The sequence below is a fragment of the Dermacentor albipictus genome, chromosome 7, assembly GCF_038994185.2.
Source record: "Dermacentor albipictus isolate Rhodes 1998 colony chromosome 7, USDA_Dalb.pri_finalv2, whole genome shotgun sequence".
NCBI lineage: Eukaryota > Metazoa > Arthropoda > Arachnida > Ixodida > Ixodidae > Dermacentor > Dermacentor albipictus.
This window is the reverse complement of record NC_091827.1, coordinates 3058129-3079735: the sequence shown is the minus strand read 5'-3', so window position 1 is coordinate 3079735 and position 21607 is coordinate 3058129. Positions and strand designations below refer to the sequence as shown.

At 48.4% G+C, this 21607-nt stretch overlaps 2 protein-coding genes across 3 annotated transcripts in view; one reads left to right on the top strand and one right to left on the bottom strand.

The window, feature by feature from the left end:
- The window catches only part of LOC139047378 (uncharacterized), a 64032-nt gene extending 47909 nt beyond the window's left edge, over positions 1-16123 (top strand). The window contains exons 2-4 of the mRNA XM_070521204.1: positions 7999-8071; positions 9812-10055; positions 15031-16123. Of these exons, the coding sequence (XP_070377305.1) occupies positions 8008-8071; positions 9812-10055; positions 15031-16123 (1401 nt within the window). The 5' untranslated portion in view covers positions 7999-8007. The remainder of the gene's footprint in view (positions 1-7998; positions 8072-9811; positions 10056-15030) is intronic.
- Positions 1-21607, bottom strand: part of GEFmeso (Guanine nucleotide exchange factor in mesoderm) — a 380310-nt gene that overhangs the window by 228958 nt on the left and 129745 nt on the right. The window lies entirely within an intron of this gene.

Genomic DNA, 21607 nt, shown 5'->3' with positions numbered 1-21607 from the left:
CGCTCACGGGAAGACTACAAATGAAGCTGTGCAAGGGGATATGGGCTGGACTAGTTTTGAAGTGAGGGAAGCTCGCAGTAAAATTGAGTATGAAGAACGGCTGAGGAATATGGAGGAAAGTAAATGGGCTGGGAGAGTGTTCAGGTATCTGTACAGGCAAAACATTGATTCACAGTGGAGGAAAAGAACTAGGAAGCTTACCAGCAAGTATGCGGCCTGTGGGGTGGGCAACACAGCAACAAAGAAGGTCAAGCGGAAAGTCAGAGAGGCTGAATTAATCTCATGGGTGGCGGCAATGGAAAAGAAACCTGCCATGAGTAACTACTTAAGGGGAAAAAACGAAATTAGGAAAGAAACCATTTATGATAACTCAAAGGGAAGCTCATTACTTTTCGAAGCGAGATCGGGATGCCTTAGAACACGCACGTATAAAGCGAGATATAAGAAGGAAGAAGAAGCATGTGCTTGCTGCGGTAAAGCTAGGGAAACGACGGAGCATATTTTATTAGAATGTGAAGACATCTATCCAGCGGTCGATTTAGGCACCACTGGCCTCCTTGAAGCCCTTGGGTTCAGCGGGAGCAGTGGTAAAGCAAACAGGTCCGCAATAGACATCAGTAAGAGGCGATTGGAGGATTGGTGGAAGAAAAGTAGGGAAACGACAAAGGACGGAGACGTACAAAAGCACAGTTCGCAATAGGGTATCAGAAAATTTGGACGTGGTAGTTCATAGTGTGTTTTTTTTTCTCATGGGTTAACCTAGGTAGGATATTAGGCAGCATAGTAGCAAGAGCTTGGTGGCGCAAGCCACCGCCCCGTTCCAAAGGGGACGCTCATAACATCCATCCATCCATCCATCCATCCCATATATTTGGTTGTATATGCTAAATAAACGGCTTTTTACTTCGGGACGGCTGGAGTCTGACTTCCACCTTCGGTCAATTCCACATTGGCGACGAGGATTTCATGAACGTACCCCCAGCCCCGCTGCGCCGTCCGTATCCGCCCACTATGAGCTTCACCGGGCTTGCTCCGCCACCGTTTTTCCTTCCGACGCCCGGCCGTCCGTCATTGCCATGGGAGCAGTGGGAGCAGATGTTCAACGTGTACAGCCGCCCTGATTTTTAATAATATAGCGCGAGCGTCGACTGAACTGCTGGTGAGCGCCTTATAACGGCGATAAGCGTGCAACAAGAGCGTGCAACAAGGCAACAAGGCTCGTGCGCGAACTCTCGCCTTGTTGCACGCTTATCGCCGTTATAAGGCGCCCACCAGCAGTTCAGTCGACGCTCGCGCTATATTATTAAAAATCAGGGCGGCTGTACAGCCTCCCTGATTTTTAATAATATAGCGCGAGCGTCGACTGAACTGCTGGTGAGCGCTTTAAAACGGCGATAAGCGTGCAAAAAGAGCGTGCAACAAGGCGAGTGCAACAAGGCAACAAGGCTCGTGCGCGAACTCTCGCCTTGTTGCACGCTTATCGCCGTTATAAGCAGTTATAAGCAGTTCAGTCGACGCTCGCGCTATATTATTAAAAATCAGGGAGGCTGTACTTGCTGGCATCCGGAGCCGCCGCGTTCAAGTCGGAGCAACGCAAGGCTATTCTTTTGCATTGTTTGGGGGCGGAAGGCCAGCGTATTTATCAGACGCTACATGCAGGGACCAGCGCCGCAGCACCGGCCGCGCCAAGTGCCGCAGCACTCGCCGATGACAAGTCTGTCGTGGCCCCTCCTGACGAATACGACTCTGCACTCGCCGCATTACGGCACCAGTTTTCGACGTTGCGCAACGTTATCATCGAGCGTCATCGCTTTCACCGCCGCAGCCAACACACAGGCGAGTCCGTTCATGACTTTGTTGCCGCTCTACGAGAGCTAGCGTCACATTGTTCGTTTGCCTCGCAAGATGATGCTTTGCGGGACCAATTCGTTGCCGGCGTAGCTTCCACTCGCCTACGTGAGCGGTTACTGCTCGAGGGTTCTACACTTTCATTCGAGAATTCTGTTCGAATTGCACTTCAGTTAGAGCAGGCGGCTGAAGAGCTAAAGGAGCTTTCTGCTTCGGTCGAAGCAATTTCATTGCGGCAGCGTCGAAAACCATCGTCGCATTTTTCGAAAAAAGGAATTCGCAACCGGCAGCCACCTTAGAGCAGGATTTAACGAGGAGCGCGGGCGGCTCACGCGCGTCGCAGCGGAACCGCCCCCCTCAGCGGAACCGAGAACAGAGTAGCCGCTCCGGCTCGCCACTTTGTTTCCGATGCGGCTCGCGGAACCACATCGCGTCAGCGCCGCAGTGCCCAGCGCAAGGCAAGACTTGTTCGTTTTGCGGTCGCAAGGGCCACTTTCAAAAGGTATGCAACCGCAAGCTAACCCAAATGCAAGGCCGAGTCCGTGAAGTTGAATTTCATGAAGATGTTTCGTCATGCAGCAGTGCTGAGGAAGTTTTGACTGTGCAACGTTCCGCGCGTAGCGGAATTCATATTGAAGTGCAAGTCGCGAATGTCACTTTGACATTCCTTGTTGATTCAGGGTCGTCTGTCTCAATCCTGTCGGAGCAAGAATTCAGTCGATATTTTCAGAGCGTTCCGCTCTTGCCTGCTCCGCATGTTAATTAGTCTGACTACTCTCAGCGGCCGATTCCAGTGCTAGGTTGTTTCCAGGCAGACGTTCGATTTAAAGGCCGCACAGCATCGCTACGTTTTTGTTGTTCACCGAGGCACTTCTCTGATCGGTCTTGACAACATTAAAGCCTTGGATCTTCGCATTGAGGGTTCTGCTCTCAAGTGCTTATACACGTCCATTGCTCCGAAGCCGACTGTTGTTGACCCGCTATCCTGTTCTATTTCCACACCGTCAGGCACGCAGCCCCGTAACAAAGCTCTTCCACCAGCCTTAGCACATGAGTTCAGGTCACTTTTCAGTCCGGAGTTGGGTCTTGCTAAGGGGTTCACGCATCGCATCAAGACACGGCAAGGCGTGCAGCCTGTAACTTCGAAGCTTCGCCGTCTGCCGTATTCTCTCCGGTCACCAGTATCAAATGAGCTTCAGAGGTTGCTGAGCCTTGATATCATCGAGCAGATCGATGCTTCTGAATGGGTGTCCCCCATTGTTGTTGTTAACAAGAAAGGTGGTAGCATCAGGATCTGTGTAGACCTTCGAGAGCCGAACAAAGCTATTGTTCCAGACAGTTTCCCATTGCCCCATACATAGGAGCTGCTTCACGCTTTGGTAGGCGCTACACACTTCTCCAAACTTTACTTGGCTTCTGCTTACCACCAGGTTCTCTTGCACCCTGACAGGAGGGATCTGACAGCTTTCATCACCCATGATGGCCTTTTCCGTTTTAAAAGAGTTTGCTTTGGGTTGGTTTCTGCCCCAGCGGCATTTCAGAAGATGATGGCGAAAATCCTTGACCGCTGCCCTGGCGTGTTGTTCTACATTGATGATATCATCATTTTTGGCAAGACCGCAGAACAACACCTTTCAAACTTGAAGACCGTGCTGCAAAATATCAAGAACGCAGGTCTGAAACTGAACAACAAATGCCTTTTCGACGTTCCAGAACTTGCCTTTCTAGGGCACAAGGTCACTGCACGTGGTATCTCGCCACTTCCAGAGAAAGTAGACTCCATAGTTAACACACCAGTGCCAACTGATGTGGCCGACCTTCGTTCGTTCCTGGGCCTCGTAGAATACTACTCCAAGTTTGTTCCACACTTGGCACAAGTGGTTGAGCCTATGAGAGTCTTCGCAAAAATGAGCCATTCATCTGGTCTGCCGAAGCAGACAGCAGTTTCCGGAGGGTCAAGGAAATGCTTTCGTCAAGTACAGTCCTCCAGATGTTCGATCCGTCATTGCCAGTAATTGTGTCGACCGACGCGTCCGACTCTGGGCTGGGAGCAGTCCTGCAGCAACAAAGTGGCCACGAGCTCCGCACAGTCGCTTTCGCATCTCGTACACTCTCGCCTGCAGAGAGAAAATATTCAGTCGGTGAACGAGAAGCTCTTGCGTGCATTTGGGCGTGTGAGCGATGGCACACGTACCTGTGGGGTCGCCATTTCACAATTCGAACAGACCACCAGGCACTGGTGTCCTTGCTGTCGTCACAAGGACATGGAAGACGCCCACTCCGAATCGCCCGATGGAATGCACGACTGCTTTGCTACAATTTCACTGTTGAATACCGCAAGGGGTCCAAAAACACTGTAGCAGATGCACTTTCTCGGCTACCAGCACCTACCTCGGAGGCAGAGATTGCTAAGGAGGAAGAAATTGTCTCGTTCATTGAGCCAGCCTGCATGACAAAGGAGGAGTTCAGGCAGGCTGCCTTCGACGACAGTTGCCTGGAAACCATCAAGTCATTCGTGCTGAATTCCTGGCCGCCAAAGAAGTCCATACCAGAAGAGGCGAAACCATTCTACGCCATTCGGGAAGAACTTTCTGTTGTCGATGACCTGCTTCTGCGTGGAGAGCGCCTCGTTGTTCCGTCCTCCCTCACGGCTCAGATCATCGGCACCGCGCACGAGACACATCCGGGTATCACGCGCACGAAGGCGCGACTGCGTGAGCTGTTCTGGTGGCCACGAATTGATAAGCAAGTGGAAACGGCAGTAAAAAACTGCCATATCTGCCTGGAGGCAGAAGTCCGCCAAAACATCACCAGCACCATTGCAACCTGTTGAATGGCCTGAGCGACCGTGGCAAAAGCTTGGCCTAGACATTGTTGGTCCTTTGGAGCATGCAGCTTACAACAGCAGATTTGCTATAACGCTTGTTGACTACCATTCTAAATGGCCAGAGGTGTATTTTTGCAGCGAAGTGTCCACGAGCACCGTGAAAGACTTTTTAAGAAGTGTTTTTGCCCGTGAAGGCTACCCGGAAGAGATTGTTTGTGACAATGGATCTCGGTTCACTTCGCATGAGTTCGTAACTTTCCTGCAAAACAGAAGCATCAGTTTTTCACATTCTTCGGTATACTACCCCCAAGCCAATGGGCAAATAGAACGGTTCAATCGTACATTGAAAAACTTCATTCAAGTCTCACTCCTCGAAAGACGACCACTCCGGCAAGCTGTCACAGAATACCTTGCCATTTACCGCTGTACTCCGCACGCCACCACCGGGGTCGCCCCAGCAGTTCTGCTGCATGGTATAGAATGCCCCGAACCAGGCTGGATATCGTGGGTTTCTCGGCACCAGCATTTGCGGAAGATCCAGCCAAGGAGTTGGCGCGACTTCGTCAAAGGGTTCGGCGTCAGCAGCAAAGCAGCAAGCACTACACGGACAAAAGGAGAGCCGCCAAGAAGCCGAAGATAGCCGTAGGCGATTTTGTCCGCGTCAAAAAACCGTCCGTTCGGTTCAAGGGAGACTGCGCCTTTTCTTCACCAACTGAGGTGATCAAGAGGAGGGGACCAGCCTCTTTCCGACTTGGAGACGGCCGTACGTGGAATGCCTCCAAGCTTTCCAGGGTTCCAGAGAGGGGCACCTGGGAACCAAGCCCACCTGCCATGCCGCAGCCGCGGTCTCCTGATGCGCTGCAGCCCACCACGTCGCAGCTTCCTGATGCGCTGCAGCCTGCCACGCCGCAGCCGCGGTCTCCCGATGTGCTGCAGCCTGTCGTGCTACAGCCTCCTTCTTCCAGGACGCAGGCACTGTGTCGTGCCATACCGCAGCAGCAGTCAATGAGCCCGTCGCCAGTGCGACGTCCAACGCGGCCGACCCGAGAGCGCCGGCCACCGGCCTGGCTCCAAGACTATCAGACCAATTAGTTTGCGGTCTGACATTGTGTTGTAAATATGTGTTCTGTCATTGTGTACATAGGTTGTGAATATGTGTAGATAAGTACAGTGTGCATGCTTTGGGGTTTTCGTTACTAATACTTACTAACAACTAACCACTAAAAATAAGGGAGGGAGTATGTTATATTCAGTTTTGTTATTCAATTCAGTTCTTTATTCACCAGGGGGCGCTTCTGTTCTTCATTATATATTTGGTTGTATATGCTGAATAAACGGCTTTTTACTTCGGGACGGCTGGAGTCTGACTTCCACCTTCGGTCAATTCCACAAGAACTACTGCACCAAAGGCGGGAAGGCCCCATATGGTGACGCCAAATAGCCAAGAAAATCCAATCGTCGGCGGCTGCTCCGCAGCGTTCGCGCATTTCTTTGTGCGTCACGATGGCGGCCGTCAAACACGAACTGATAGTTTCTGGTCCCTTCCGGTCTCGTTTATGCGGAGTCTACTGCACCCGTAATGTATGTTATAACAACATGACAAATATGCTTTTTTTTTTTGGACCGCACATAAATAATTGCCTTTCCCATAGGCCTTTATTGTTAAGTTTCTATACGACATAAATATAGAATTATAACTTAGTCTGGCACATTGGTAACGTATGATCAAATTATTGTTCGAAACGATCATGACTGCCCATCTAGCATGTCTATTTTCTGGCACCATTTATCCTTAAAGCTTTCGTTAATTTGACAAGCAGAAGTGCACTCCTTGGCGCGGGCGTCTGCACGTGCTTACGTGCGCACGCGAGGCATCTGATCTTGGCGTTCAGCCCGTTGCGCCTGCATGCCACACAGCCTCTGCGAAATGTCGTGATATGCCGGGTAGTTAGTCACGCGAGTTTTCATTTTTCTTAGTAAGATTACTGAAATTTTATATGTGATGTACGTTCTGTCAGCACTAAGCTATTCTCGCACATTAAGGGGCATGTGCAAAATTTCATCTCGCCAACGTATTTATTGCGCATTTTATAAAATGGCAGTATCTGTTTATGGCTATTACGTGTACAATGAGCTTTTCCGTGCGACGTACCTGCAAGATGACGCGGTGGAGCCTTTTATATTTGTGGGTACTTCTATTATTGGTAATCTGTGTTTCTACTGAAATCTTACAGATATGCACAGTGCCCAGGAAAAACGCGCCACAGATGTCCAGGCAATATATGTGGTTTAGTGGGCCAGCCGGCGAGTTTGCAGGTGTGATTACTAGCGGGTGCCTTTTTGTTGGACCCACTCTGGTGCACGCTCCACAGTAACAACAGAAACTGTTGGTCATAACCATAACAAAAAACGCCCTCTCTCGTTAAGTTGCATCACGTGGAATTTCTCGCAGGGGAACTGTAATTGTAAGTCGACAGGCCGGGAGTTGAATTAGTTAATGAAACTGGATGCATATATCTGACAGCGACGAAAGGAGGTCTTGCTGACTCGATCTTTGGAAGGCAAGGCCTTCCATGGCCGACTTCAGATGAACTTGGGGTTCGTACGATCTGGATATCTGGCTGCAGCTTTTTTACCACTTTCGTCAAAAGAACTCAACGAAGCGCTGCTGGTTGATCCTTTCTGAAGCGCTGCTGCTGGACTGCCTTCTCGTCGAAGCGAGGCGATCTCGGAGGCCTCCTATAGTGCACGCAAGGACGGCGTCGTCAAAACGAAGCTTTTGAAGGAAAAATATGGGCACAATGTTTACGTATAGAGCGATGTACGGAGCATTGTTATAATTTTTAATTAACGCGATAGTTAAACCGCTCCTTCAAACAGCGCGCACCTAAAAACGAAACCGGCACTGTGGCTTTACGTAACTAAAAGTGTGAGCCGATTCCACAGATAGTGTAGTCTAAAAATGTTGGCCGGAAGTAGCGCAGTCTAAACGACAAACTGGATTTGACACTAAAGGCTCATTCACAATAGGCTGACCCGTCACAAATTTCGGTCTGCCGACTGTCGGCGGCAGCGTTTCCTGCCTTCGTGTCGGCGCCTCTGTCGCACTGCGCCGACCGCGTCGGCAGATCATCCCGACCCGACACTCGGCAGACCGAAATCAGTGTCGCGTCGTGTGAGTGAGCGTACAAGAAAATCTTGTCTTTCTTCGATGCCAACCGCTTTGAATCGCCTTTCTTATATGTACAAACAACACATTAGAGATCATTTTTATTAATGTTGTGGTCACATGCAGAATGCTTTCCTCTTGCTTTTAATGTTAGACAACAAAGATGAGAACGGTACAAGGAAGGCTTTGCACGGCTCTGGCGAACTTCACAGCGAATCCACGTGCAGGTAAGTCGTCAGCGTGCACATTCAACAGGAAGCGAGTGGATTTATTCTTCTTCATGGAGAAGGAGCGCGTCCCCGATTCCAAACAAACTCAGCGGTAGACAGAACACTATGTGCACCTGAATTCTTAATGCGCCTAGCCGAATGACGATGACGAAAAAAAAAAAAAAGAGGTACGAGAATTGGCGTCCTTATCTCAAAACTGCGAACGGGTCCGGCCATCAGGAAGAAGATGCGCGGCCATTAAAGCAATAATCTCCGCATACGACGGTGTCGAACACGAAGGTAGAGTCGTGCGCCCCCTACCAAGCGCCCCTTCGTCGATTGCTCCCGAAGAGAGGCGCGGTCGGCGTGCTGCTCTGTTCAAAGAGGCACGTACTTTTGAAGGCGTCTTTTTTTATCACGCACGGCTGGTATACGCATGGGGACCCCTCAAGGTAGCCTGTAATCTCCAAACGCTTCGTTCGATCTGGCTATAGCATAGTGCCCCGACGGAGCAGCGTCTTCGTTTCATGTGGCCCATACAGTTTCCTACAATACTCACAAGAGGGAACTCTGGCGCTAGTGTCTAAGTTCCAAATAGGGGCTGAGAAAGTTTGGTGATAAGAATTCTTCGTGGCATTTTTATTCTTCGAGATAGCTAGGACATTAGGCAACATAATAACAAGACCTTGGCGGCACAACCCACCGCCCCTTTCCAAAGCGGGCGCTCATAGAATCCATCCATTAATCCTACGGGAGTTGCAATTAGCATCGCGGTTTATCCAGCATGGGCGGTAAAACGCTGGACTGCGATAAATGTAGTAAAACTTTATTAGGTCATGCAGGATGTTTGTCTCCGCTCCGTTTCAAATCGGATGCCTATAAATATCATCATCACCGGAGATCTGGCAGTACGCGGATTGGCCTAAAGTTGGTCGAGCTGGCTTTAAACGTCTATGTGAATTTGCAGATCTATTATTTAAAAAAATAACGTCACGCTATAAATGAAACGACATGCAATGTTTATATCTTATTGCCTCCATGCATTAACACAAATGTGATTATTTGGAAATTTAATTCTATAAAGGCAGATATAGTGTAGTAAATGAAGCCAGAAGAACACGTGAAATCAGAAACACAAAGTTTAGAAAAATACATGTACTAGCCATCGTTTCCATGGTCGCTGAACGATCGCAGTACTCGTTCTGCAATGTGGTACTGGTCGAGTATCACTCTGTGCCTTACGACATATGCCGGGTGTGATCTGCACTCCTTTTTTGTATTTGTTTCTGTCTGATACGAACTACCTTGCCAACACTCTCTTACCAATTTTCTAACAAAGAGACAAGGCACAGCCTGCATCTCCTGTTATGCTCCTTGATCTCTCAAGTAGCAGATTTAGCTGATAGACGTTGTACCTTGCTGACAGCCTATAGCGGCGCAAAAACTCTCGGGCATGTCCGAATTTGAAATTTTATTTTTTTTTTCACCTTCGCTCCATTTCGATTCGCGGGAATGGGCGGCGCGTTCTTTGCCCTTTCTCGCCTACTGGCTTCTGTTCTTTTTTTTTTAGGCTACACACGTTGTGGCGAGGATCACGACCACACTCTCGCGTCGCGAGTGCGGTACTTAGTGAAGGAGAATAGACAAGCCTAAAGTTTGCTTTTATGTTCGCTTTGGTTCGATACAAGAGAAAGGGCAACGTGTTCTGGCCATTCTCTCCGTGTTCTACTCTTTGAGTGTGTGTGTGTGTGTTCGCAGCAGACGACAAAAGTTGTGGCGAGGGTCACGACCACTCTCGCATCCAGAAGGCACCTCGCACCGTGAGAGCCTTCTGCTGCAGTGGAGCAGACGAACAGCCGAACAACTTCCTGGTGATGAGCCGCGCGCGCCAAGTAAACACACAGACCAGAAATCTTGGACCCTTTGTATTTAACGCGGGCGCAGCGGGGTGCTTTATAATCTCCAGACTCGCAACGGGGAAGCAGCGATACTTACTTCGAAGGTGCGTACACCGCTTTGCGTTTCGAATAGGGTGAGTCCTTCTCTATGCTGGCACTTGCTATTGTAGCCGCCTATAGCTTGTCTCGAAGTTGTTTGGCAACTTTTTTTTTTTTTGCTGGGTGAGTTAGACTCAAGTCTCTTTGTACGACTAACCTATCTCTACGGGCAGGTCTCATAGCGCGGGGGAAATGGCGATGTTGTTTATTTAGTTTTTGCACACTCGGCAGTCAAAGCGGTGCACTTCATTGGGGTATCGTCAGCTAAGTTGTGTGCTCATTCGCTGTTGTCCTTGCAGAGTAATATATTGCGATAAAAAGCCAGGCAGTGTAGGCGGTAGAATAGTGTGTTAAGCGTGAAACCAGGGTTTTATAACATTCACTTTAATTCTTCCAGGTAACTAATCACACTGCGTACTGACGTAAGAGGCTGCGAAATGGGTGCTGGACCCAAATATCCAGGCGCAATTTTGTTCGTGCACGGCAACATTATCCGTTGTTTATCGGTCCACGCGTATAATGCACCGGTCGATTGGACCGATCGACCGATGCGCTAAAATGTGGATGGGAAAACGCCGCCGCGGTAGCTCAGTTAGTTAGCCCATCGGACGCATAATGGGAAGACGTGGGATCGTTCCCCCCTGCGCCAGGTTGTTTCTTCGTCGACTTTCATTGCCATTACTTTATTATTTCTTTATACCAATTAGTAAGTACAAGTAATTCCCCCTATGCTGTCCTTAGTGTCTTTGTTTGTTGGCTTCTCATGATACGATTAACAAAAATCTGGCCCCTCGATTAATCTCTTTTCTTGTACAGATATACATATAAGAACAGGTCAACGCGCAAACAGGCTAAGCACATGCAGCGCACCTGTCGTTCTCCTAGACATAAGGAAGGCTTCACCACGTGTGTTCCTGAATAATCGGAGCTTCGCACCACCACGAATAATGCATGCGCCCAGGTACAAGACGGAGCAAATGTTGCAGCTACCCAGGCCGTATGCCGCGTTTACCTTCGATCAAGACTGCGTGCGCTTTTTTTCCCTTACATTTTCGCGTTTAAATGTATGCTTCTTCTATGAACGCGCACGTAAGGCACTTGCAGGGGGCCATCACAAACCCCGTCGTGTGATGGGCCTATAATATGTAAAACGCAGTCAATTAAAAAGAAGTTGAGAAGACAGTGCAGGCTGTCAGGGACCAAGCCAAAGTGATAGCTGAGTTAACTAAGACAAACAAAACCCTGAACGCGTCTCTAAAAACGCTGCACGATAGGCTGGTGTCTTTGGAAGACAGAAGCAGACGAAATAACCTCATGGTTTTTGGAATTCCGGAGGGCGAAAAAGAAACAACAGAAGAACTATCTACAAAAGTGCTTACCGATTTATTTGACAAACAGCTGAACGTATCTCTGCACACAGTTGAACGAATACATAGGATCGGGAAACGGCAGAGCAAACAACCACGACCTGTTATTTTAAAGCTGTACGATTCCAGAGAAAAGTCAAAAGTTTACAAAAACTGTAAAAAACTAAAGGGAACTGGCATATCCATTGCTGATGACTACAGCAAGGAAACAGTTACCAAACGCAAGCTTCTTTGGAATTCTGCGCAGGATGAACGAAAACAAGGAAAGCGCGTGCGTCTTGACTATGATAAAATGTTCATTGATGGTGATATGTACAGTTGGGACGACGAAAAAAACCGTCGAGTCAAGCTCAGGCGTAATAAGAGTACTCTATCAGCTGTAAGCGAGGACTGACCGAAACAGAGAGGGCATCATGAATTTCGCCTAGTTAACTTTAACGCTAGAAGTATCGTGAATAAGACTGCAGGCTTAGAGTACATTTTAGTGAATTATGATCCGGACGTTGTTACGATCACAGAGACATGGTTGCGTTCAGAAATTCAAGATAATGAGATAATACCTCCCGGATACAAGATAGTACGTCGGGATCGACAGTCTCGAGGAGGCGGCGTTGCAATAATAGTGAAAGAAAATATTGACTTCAAAACACTAAATGGTATCCCAGAACACGAAAGTCTTTGGTGTGAAATGAATATTGGAACGTCACGAGTCCTTCTGGGTACAATTTACCGACCCCAAAACTCGCCTCTTTCATTCTTAGAGTCGATACAGAGTTACTTAGAAGCAAACAAAAAGCGCCACTGCCGACTACTCCTAACCGGGGACTTCAATTTACCTGCAATTAACTGGGATACATTCGCAACAGAATTGCGGGAACAGGCACACTGCGATTTGCTCCTTGACATTGCATTCACTTACGACCTTTCACAAATTGTTCGTCAAAGTACGCGAAATTCAGGGGAATGTCCATCTATCCTGGATCTGGTATTTCTTGACGGGCGCTTTGACCAGTTTGAAGTGTCGGTTGAGGAGGGTATCTCAGACCATGAAGTTGTCTTCGTTCAGATACCACATAACGAGACAAAGTCAAAGTATAAAGAGGCAGTTACATTTGTGCCAAATTTTTCGGAAGCTGATGACACAAGTATCATTGACTACTTGTCATTTGCACTGGACAATTTTGATTCTCAAAGTGATATCAACACCATGTGGCTGTCGTTCAAGGATATTATTTTCCATTGTATTAGCAAATTTGTGCCGATTCGTAAAAGAAAGAAAACTAAACGGAACCCTTGGATCAACAGGGAAATCATCCAACTAAAACGTCGAATAAGCCGCCAGAGACGGAAAGTAACCAAAGACCACGCAAAAATAACTGAGTTGTCTGCACAACTGCGTTCTATGATTACTGAAGCCAAAAGTAAATATTACAAGGAAACATTGACAGATTTCATGAGGTCGTCTCCCGATAAATTTTGGCGTCACATGTCGAAAAAGGACAACGAGTCGCATAGCATTGTAATTGATAACACTGTAGTTACTGATCCTGGAGTCATTGCTTCTTCTTACAATGAGTTCTTCCAGTCGGTGTTTTCTGCTCCATCAGAATCCAGTACTGAATCCATACTCTCCCCATCGCTTCGCTCGGAAGAGATGTCAGACGTTGAAGTCTCGTATGATGGAATTGTAGTGCTTCTACTAAACATTGACGTCAAAAAATCGGTAGGCCCCGATGACATACCCAACGCATTTCTGCGCAGGTATGCGGAATTGGTTGCGCATTACTTAAAAATTATGTTTGACGTGTCACTTGCGGAAGGCCGAGTCCCTGATGACTGGCTTACGGCAAAGGTTGTACCGGTGCACAAATCTGGAGATAGACAGATAATTGAAAATTATCGTCCAATATCGCTGACCTGCGTTTGCTGCAAGCTCTTAGAACATGTTGTAGCCAAGTCAATTTACACGTACATTGAAAATGCGAAGTCATTTTTTCCCAACCAACACGGATTCCGACAGCGCCTTTCCACAACAACACAACTTCTTGGAACAATCCATGACTTTGCCAGTGCATTAAACAATAGGAAACAGATAGATGCCATCTGCCTTGATCTCTCGAAAGCATTCGACAGAGTGGTACATGCAGAATTGATTGTGAAACTGACTAATATGGGAATAAACGCGAAAATAGTAAAATGGATAACCGCGTACCTCCGGGGCAGAACCCAATACGTAGAAGTGGAACGCACTAAATCAAAGCCGTTGAACGTAACGTCTGGTGTCCCTCAGGGGTCTGTGTTAGGCCCTGCACTATTTTTAGTATATATTAATGACATTTCCTCAGCAATTGACGAAGGTATCACGGTGCGACTTTTCGCCGACGATTGCTTAATATACAAAGAAATTAATAGCACAGAAGATCAGAAATTACTCAGTGACGCTCTTAGTGCTATAGAAAAATGGTGTGACAAATGGAAAATGAAAATAAATGAGAGTAAAACTGTTGTATTGCGCATAACGAATAAAATAAATCATATTTTTGATTTTAATTACACAGTGAATTCTTCGGTGCTTTCCACGGTTGACGTGCTCAAATACTTAGGCATACATATATCTGCGAATTTAAGCTGGTCCAACCATGTTACAAAAATATGCCAAACTGCGGAAAGGAAGCTTTGGTTCTTACGACGGAAATTGCAGTTAGCCTCACAGTCAGTAAAACTAACAGCTTATTTAACGTACGTTCGACCCACGTTAGAATACGCCAGCATAATCTGGGACCCTTATCAGTCAGGGCTAATTGAGAGACTGGAAAGAGTTCAACGTCGAGCAGCAAGGTTTATCCTATCGCGTTATTCTCGCACAGATTCAGTCTCCGAAATGCTCGGATTGCTGCACTTGCCTACGCTCGCTGAACGCAGGCGCATAGCTAGGTTAAAGTTCTTTTTTCTTCTCACTAAAAACACATTCAACATTAATAGCGAACAGTATTTGATAGCACGACAAGGTAGAACACTACGGAAAAGCAAACATAATACTTTTCAAATACCTCAGATACACATTAACGCCTACGCATTTTCCTTCTTCCCAAGAACCATTAAAGAATGGAATGAGTTACCGGTGTTAACGCGAGAAAGCATCAGTGCGGAAGAATTCGAGAAAAACTTAAGGCAACATTGAAAGAAGCTCGCACGTATTCGTGTTTTTTTTTTTTGGAGGGTAGAGTGTATGACCTCGTTTATTAACACTGCGTTTATAGTCATATTTATCGGAGTATATGTATTATATTTCGCTTATGTATCTTCTTTGTTCACTTATGTTCTCATATTAAAACACTATTCATGTACTGACTTCATGTACTGTACTAATTGCCGAAATACTGCTACTAACTTGGTTTTTTTGTTTTTTGTTTTTTTTTGCTATATGTATAATTGTAATACCATGTATTGTACTGATTGTTCAAGTGCTGCTTTGACCCACCCTGTAACGGCCGACAGGCCAACAGTATTCGTAAATAAAAAAAAAATGTCCGGCACCTTGTTTTAGATTACCATAGAATGGACCACTTGCGCTGAGTTAGCTAGTACACGGAATGACCACGGTCGTACGCAGGCAAACCTCTCCGGCAAAGAGCCATACAATGGGCCTCTGCATTTTCCCTCTCTCCTTGCTGAGTGTCCTGGCTTTCGCCAATGGAGGCCAGTTCAGCCAGAGACTGGACGCGCCCATCTCAACGTATGGCTGGACGCCGCTCATTCCCGTGTCGACCGGATCCGTGAGCCTGTCACAAAACGGACGGGTGTACACAACGCCGTATCAGGTCAGCTCACCGCAACAGGTGGCCTACCAACAAGTCAGGGGCAACGGGGCAATCGACGACGCTCCAAGACAGCTCAGCGCCAGCATCCCGCAGTCTAGGACCGTCACTGCCTCCATAACCTGGCCACCGGACCAGTCCGCACAACGGCAGCCTCAGCCACAGCCTGAGCCGCAGCCTGAGCCGCAGCCTGAGGCACAGCCCGGACCTGCATTGCCACCTCAAGATGAGGTGGTCGGTCCCGGACTGCCGGACGAAGACATTGCAGTGCCGGAAACAGATCCGCCCGTCTTGGAAACGTTCAATGGCCGCCCCGAAGACGACCGGGTGGTCAAGACGACGCTGAAGACGCCGGTGTCGCACGGCTACGTCGTCGCTCTCGTGAAAAAGCCCAACCACCTCAAGTCTTACTTCAAGTCTAAGATTCCTGAAGCAGTGAAGGACGACCAGCCGGCCTTCTTCGTGTACTTACCGCCCACCCGACGAGGAACTGCGCCCACGTTGCAGTCTCGCGGCCCTCAACTGAGAGCCAACAACCGAGGACCGTCGCAGAGGCAGAACCAGAGGCCGTTCAGCAGAACCAGCGCTGTCCCGAGGTACGTTTTGCCTCTCTTCGGCCAGCCGTTCGCCGTGACCCACATTCAAGGGCTGAAGACTCCGGCCATGCCAGCAATCTTGGTTTACGTTCCTCCGGAGGGCGTGCCACTTCCCGCGAACCCATCGCTGTCCCTGAGCGCCCTGCTGGAACACTCCAAGCCCGCTCCCGCCAAGGCGTTCCTCGACTCGACGGCGCCACCGGACGCGCCCTGGTTCCCTCAGAGCCTCGAAGCCACGCCCGAAGAAATCATTAGGCTCACTCTGTCCCACCTGGGAAAATTTCATGCCTAGTACATTCTTTTGAATAAAATGAACAAAAAAACTGTTTCCAACAATTTCAGAAATGGCACGGAGGAGCGCATAAGCTTTTGACAGGCAGTTCTGGTCACCGAGCGCACGTTCCCATCATGACGCTGACAAAATGGGAAATATCTTTTGTATTTAAAACGCCGATTGGCTTAACTCAAGCAGTGGTCACGCAATACGACAACGTCACTGGCACTAACGTTAAGGGCAACGTAGACGTGTTCTGATTAACAGGTAGTATATACTTATTTAATCACTCAAACTGCAAATTACTAATTCCTGCACTCAGTTTCATACGTAGTTGAGACATTCAGCCCCCCTCCAAAACTACGACTATTACAGAATCGTGGTAGCTGGTAGTTGTAACTGGTAGTTATAATAACCTTATGGCTTGATTAAGGTACATAGCTCTCGACGTGACATGGCCATCACTCCGGTTGGATGTCGTCAGTTATTTAATAACCTCCTTGGCGCCATGCTTGATGTCAGTGTAAGCACCTGCGATACTTTGGTAGTACAGCTTGGGCACCCTCTTTGCCATCCTTGCACAATGTCAACGTTATTGAGTAGCCGAACGTTTCAGAAAGCTATATTCTATACATTAATGAAATGGTGCGCCTGACGACGTTGCAGCGAGAATATTTTGGCAGCGCTTGTTGTTTGACTGCGCAATTTCGTAGAGCGAGCACATATCTAAGGACCTCTCACGTTTGATATGAAGGTGGGGGGCATTATGCATGTACGGCACCGATGACCCAGGAAGAAGTTTACTGAATAAAAAAGGCAGAGAGGTTGGCCGGAAAGTAGAGTATCTGGCCTGCTACTCTGCGCAAGGAAAAGGGAACAAGAGACGAAGAAAAGGTCCCAATGGGGGATGACGATGGGAGAAATGAAATGAAAAAAAAACACATCGCATACGTGCTACCATCACAAGCGCGAGTCCAGGTCCGTGTCGCCTAAGAAACGTGAAAAAGCACGCATTGTCTCTATCGTCCGCCAAAACTCCGGCCATGCGCCTAACAGGAGGTCGTCCGATAGTGGTCTGCTCTATAAATGCCTCAAGGTAGCTGCCAGTGTCAGTCTTTCGTACGCATACACAGGGCGCACCACGAGCACACGGTCTATAGTCTCAACAACGCCACACGCTGAACAGCCCGGAGAGTTCACCATGACCAATGATCTGCATGTTCCTGCGCGTGAAAGTGACGCCCAAACGTAGTCTGTGTATCAAGCAGGCATGAGGGCAGGGAATTCTACGCGGAACAGAAAAATGCATAGTGGGTCCAGCCTTTTAAGGCGAACGTAACGAGCGTCTCGCTGGGTCTAGTATCTTCTCGTCGCACTCCTCATTAATTACGACCGGAGGTACGTGATGCCCAGTCTAGAGAACGGCACAACAGTTCGCCGGCCATTGCTGAGGGCTCGCCTTGCTTCAGCATCAGCCGTCTCATTACCATTGAGCGCACAGTATTCCGAGATCCATCGGAACACTATTCGGTGGTATTTTTCTTGAGCGCATAGAAGGAGCTCGATGATCTGCAGCGCCAGAGCCTGATAGGCGATGTGGCGCAGGAAGCATCCCAAAATTTTCAGCGCGGGTTTCGAATCCGTGAAGATGCATCACTCTTGAGGTCCTTCCCCGCAGATGTGGCGAATCGCTTCTTTAAGGGCCGTAAGCTCTGCAGCGTGATATGTAGAATTCTAATCTAAAACGAAAATTCGAGTAGTACGCTGAGCGGGTATCACCACAGCTGCTGCCGACGCCTTTGGTGACGCGGATCCGTCAGTGCACACATGAACATAGGTCTGGTATTCTGACCATATGTATGCCAGAGCAAGTTGCTGCAGTCCGCTAACGAGAACCAATGATTTCTTGAGTAGGCTGGGGACATGTCGGCACACTGAAGGTTGAATCATCACCCACGGTGGTTTGAGGGGGTGATATGGAAGGGCATAGCCTTATGTGGGGTAGACGGCAGCGAAGTGCACTTGTGAAACTGCTGTCCGGCCACTCATGCAGAATCGACGTCAATCGATGGCGATGGTGTCGTGTGAGTAAGCGTAAATACACACGAAGTCGTTCGTGGGACATATATACCGATAATGGGAAGACGCGGGCTTGCTCAATTGTGCCTTCGTCAGAGGCGCACCGTGGCCAGCCAATGCATATTTTGAGTACCTGCGCTTGAACGCTCTCTAATGTCCGTAAGCAGGAAATTCTCAAGTTTGAGAGTATCGGTAGGTTGTAAGGAATGTAGCCTACGAATACAGACGGGCAAACTCGTAGTGGGAGCCCTCCGCGGGGCCCCACTTCATGCCTCCTACGAAGCGAAAAACATGGTAAAAGAGAGTAAGTTTTTGCTTCAGCACATTTACGTGCCTCGCCCATGACAAACCGCGGTCAATGATAATGCCCAAAAATCTGTGGTGTGAGACATAAGGTATCACAACACCGTTAATAGATCGTGAAGCGGCAGACAGCTTTGCGCGGGAAAGCAACCACAGCACATATTTCAGCAACTAAGAGCAAAACCTGGCGCCATGCAATCTGAAACAAATGTACACCTTTTGGGGTGTATATTTGCCACACAACAATAATCGTCATCTGTCTTGCTTGCGTTTCCTTCCTTGAAAACGCTGCGCTCGCTACTTTCCTGTCGAGAATGCTGAGTCATGCCAATAACCGGCATGCCGTTCGTGACTTGGAAGTACCGGGCTCACCGCGTTAAAGAAAGAAAATGCGGACAAGGCAGATGACGATTATTGTTGTGTGGCAAAATAGTGCAATTTTGCTTAAGAGTGTAGGTATCGTGAAGTAGATGACGCAGCACGTTGTAATCTCGAACGCAGTTGTGGGAGTGTCGAACCAGAAGCCGAGATGCAGATGTTACCAGCATATGCACTGATGTGAATGTGAGCTGGAAGTTCACTAACCTGGCCATTCGGCGCCACATTAAATAAAGTTGGGCTAAGAACTTCTCCCTGAGAAACTCCATGGCAAACCTGATGACGAGTAGTCTCCCCGTCAGGCGTGGACATGTACACGAAGCAGCCGCTGACGTAGCTCAGAATCCACATGTAGATCCGGCCACTAACGCCCAAGTCGTCTAGGGCATCGAGAATGGCTTCATGAAGGACGTTATCTAGGCCCCTTTGATGTCTAAGAAGACAGTGGCGACGAGTCGGCGTCGAAGTTTTTCATGTTCCACTGTCGTTACGAACTCGATGACGCTGTCAATCCAAGAACGACCTCGCCAAAACCAGGTCATTATGTCCGTATAATGATCATTCCTCTCCAGAAACCAATGGAGCCTCGCCAGCCCCCATTCGTTCCATAACTTTTCCAACACAGCTGGCTAATGCAACTGACCCGTACGAGGTAAGTTCATAAGGAGCTTTCCAGGCTTCAAGAGGGCAATCAGGCGGCTGATCTTCCAGTGCTCCGGAACAATACAGGAAACCCATGTGTCATTGTAATAATGGAGCAGAGCAGTGCGTCCAGCCCTTCCAAGGTCAGAGAGAGACGAGTACGAAATCCCGTCAAGGCCAGGGGCGGATGAATGTCGACACGACGCAAGAGACGCATCTAATTCAGGCATCGTGAGGAGCAAGCCATAGTGGTCTATTGCGAAAGATGGCGCAAAAACCTCGAATGGGATTGAGGCTGGTCGAGTTGTGCCCACAGTCATTTTGCAGAAGCCGTCCGCCACCTCTACACCAGTGCGGCTTTGGTAAGTGGACAGGGCACGCAAAGGGTACCCTTCTTGTGGGGGCGAACGGAAGCTCCTATCTGCATGCCAAATACGTGGCAGCGGCTTGCGATGGTGTTCAGAACTTTCTCCAGCGCTGCCATTATAATGTCGCGACATGGCGCTTTATTTGTCGTTGCCCGGCGACAAAGGGCGAGATCGTACGCGGATTTCGTCCTTCTGTATTTCCTTTCAGTGTGTCGTCGGACTGCGTGTAACCTATAGGAGACCTCGGCGCAGACGCACAAACGTTCCGCGAGGTCTCGCCGAGGGCGGACGCGATCAAGTTTTCTATTTGGGGTGGCGACTAGCGATCCCAACAGGAAGTCTCCACGAACGTCTTAAAGGCGGGCCAGTCTGTGCACTGCACACGAGATAAAGGGGCAGGTGTGACCCACTTGACGCAGACGTACTTCGGTATGCGATCACTCCCATGTGTTAACACATCGATGCACTAGCTAACAGAGGACTGTAGTCGTGAGGAAAAAAACGCGAAGTCCAAGCAGTTACTATAGGACGTGCCACGAAGAAACGTAGGCGTCCAAGATGTCGTACTCCACTACTGAATTCCTATACACGTCATATCCCAATTTTAAGTACGTGGCTCTAGACTTGTTGCTTTTCATTTAGATGCGATAAGTATATTGAATAAGTTAATCTTTTATTATCTGAATTCAATTATTTATTTGATGCTGGTGATTAGGAAAGCCTGGTGGTGGCGTCTGTATCTGTAACCATACAGAATACGTACATAATAATTCCTGCCATACAGAATAATTCCTGAATTTAAGATCGTAGATGATAGCTATGAGTGCATAACGATAGAGTGTTTTGATATATTACTTTTTGTTATTTATCGCCCTCCTTCTGGATCAATAGAAAGAAGGAGGAATAAACGTTTATTGTGTGAAACAACGAGGAGGTTCTTACTTCGCCTTAGGTGGGCGGCTCTCTCAGTCCAGAAAGCCGTTTGCTAATGCCGCGGCCCGGTCCACCAGACTTCGCTGATCCTCCCGGCCTTGTGCCGTTAACATGCCTCCCACGTTTATGCCATAGCTTGTAGTGGTTCTGAAGCTTCATCTTGATTCTTTTTCTCGCAGTGTGGGCAAACTAAAACCATGTGTTGGAGGATGTCTGGTAGACCACAATATCGGCATAGGTATGGGAATTTGCTGGGGTGCATCCGATTGTAGATAATTTCAGGGACATATGTATACGTTTCTAGTATGCGGAGGGCAGTGTCTTCTTCCCTGCTTAATTTTAGATGTGGTAGTGTATTTTTTCTTCTTTCCAGTTGATGATGTTGCAATATTAGAGCATATAGTTGATGGGAATGACATCCACCTCGGTTCGTAAATCCCGGTTCGTATGCTCTCGGGCGGCAGCATGCGCTGCTTCGTTTCCTGCCATAGACCTCAAGTCACGTTCGTGGCCTGAGGTACGTCCGTGCCACATAGGTTCCGAGGAGTTGTTGGAGTATTGTTATATATTTTAGAATCGCCACTGCTGCGGCAGAAACTCGGCTTTTGTGTAGCTTTCTGCACGCGGTTTGTGAGTGTGATGTGTGGTGCGTGACATGGTGCGGTGATCGGCACGGACAGGAGCAGACGACAAGGAGTGCGCGCGCCGAGGCAAAGTCCGTGCTGGAAGGAGAAAGACGACAACGCCGAAGAGCGTCCGGCACGTGAACGCGCGGCGCAAGAAAAACAACTGAAAGAAG